Source organism: Sinocyclocheilus grahami, unplaced genomic scaffold (genome assembly GCF_001515645.1).
Source record: "Sinocyclocheilus grahami isolate Dianchi unplaced genomic scaffold, SAMN03320097.WGS_v1.1 scaffold9642.1, whole genome shotgun sequence".
Classification (NCBI taxonomy): domain Eukaryota; kingdom Metazoa; phylum Chordata; class Actinopteri; order Cypriniformes; family Cyprinidae; genus Sinocyclocheilus; species Sinocyclocheilus grahami.
The window spans coordinates 5,587-6,828 of record NW_015512750.1 but is presented as its reverse complement, the minus strand read 5'-3'; the positions used below and the strand labels follow the sequence as shown (position 1 = coordinate 6,828).

Genomic DNA, 1,242 nt, shown 5'->3' with positions numbered 1-1,242 from the left:
TTTTTTCTGCTGAACACAAAGGAAGATATTTTTAAAATGTTGGTAGCAAACCATCTTGGTAATCAAAAAAGGACATACAGGTTTGGAACAACATGAGGTTGAGTAAATGACAGAATTATCCCTTTAACTTGGGTAATGCATCATTTGTTTTGCTGTGGTCCTGTAGGAGGAAACACTGATACACATAAAGGATGTGTGAGCGTACATGAGTGCTGCTGATACCCTCCAGCAGAAGTTTGGTGATCTCAGCCTGCCGGTCAAACTCACTCTGTGCTATCCTCAGTTCTGTCTCTGCCTGAGGGAAACAAACATATACATAAAAAAATCACTGTGGCTGACATGCACATATAGCCCCATCAACAGGCTCAGAATCATATGGACACACTGCCTGAGCTGGTTTCTGTGCAAAGTAAATGCGACACACAGGCAGGTGGGAATATAAACTTTGTAGCTCCCTCTGCTGGACACAAGAATGTGTTTGAGTTGTATGTAAGAGCAGTTCAGGGTGAGTTCCTATCAGACAGCACTATCATGGCAAGGCAGGGCAGGCGTTTCTGTTTCCCTGATAAAAGATGTGTTTTCTTCAACAGGCTTAGGCAAGGAAAGAATCAAGCACACTCACCTGCTGCACCTCCTCAGCCCACAGCTGGCCAGCATTCAGAAACAGTGACAGACTCGTCAGGTCAAGCAAAAACATCAACTTAAACCACACAACCCGATCACTACTCACACTTTCATAACAAGCCGTTATGCAAGTTGAATGGTTTCACCATTCATGCACAGACACATTCACTGGGAGGAACCAAAACAGGGAGCTGATCACTGTCTACAAGGAATAATGTGAACAGGTGTGAGCACATGCAACAGTTAAACATGAGCCAAACACATTCCCCTCATCGTTTTCTAAGCAAGTAATCAATCTTGCATTCTAAAGTATTTTATACCATTTTGAAACGTATCCTAATGCATATTGGAATACTTTATCAATATGATAATATATAATTTATAGCATTATAAAATAAGGATATTAATATAAAAAGTATGAATATAAAATCTATACTATTTTGTTTTAATAAATAAAGAACAAAACACTAAAATCAATAATTTTAAATGCCACAATTAAATTTAGGCATCACAACATTATTAACAGCAGCATAATAACGGATATTCTTTTTTGTGCTAAAAATTACATTTTACAGTGCTATAAAATGAATAGTTATTTAAACTTTTTTTTTTTTTTTT

General features: G+C 37.4%; 1 protein-coding gene across 3 annotated transcripts in view; it reads right to left on the bottom strand.

Moving 5' to 3' along the window:
- The window catches only part of LOC107578300 (endophilin-B1-like), a 7,227-nt gene that overhangs the window by 1,301 nt on the left and 4,684 nt on the right, over positions 1-1,242 (bottom strand). For 2 of the 3 annotated variants that reach the window (XM_016264267.1, XM_016264268.1), the window contains one exon: positions 206-295. In XM_016264267.1, the coding sequence (XP_016119753.1) occupies positions 206-295 (90 nt within the window). Of the gene's footprint in view, positions 1-205; positions 296-622; positions 647-1,242 lie in introns of all 3 variants that reach the window. The other variant, XM_016264266.1, reaches the window with a different exon arrangement.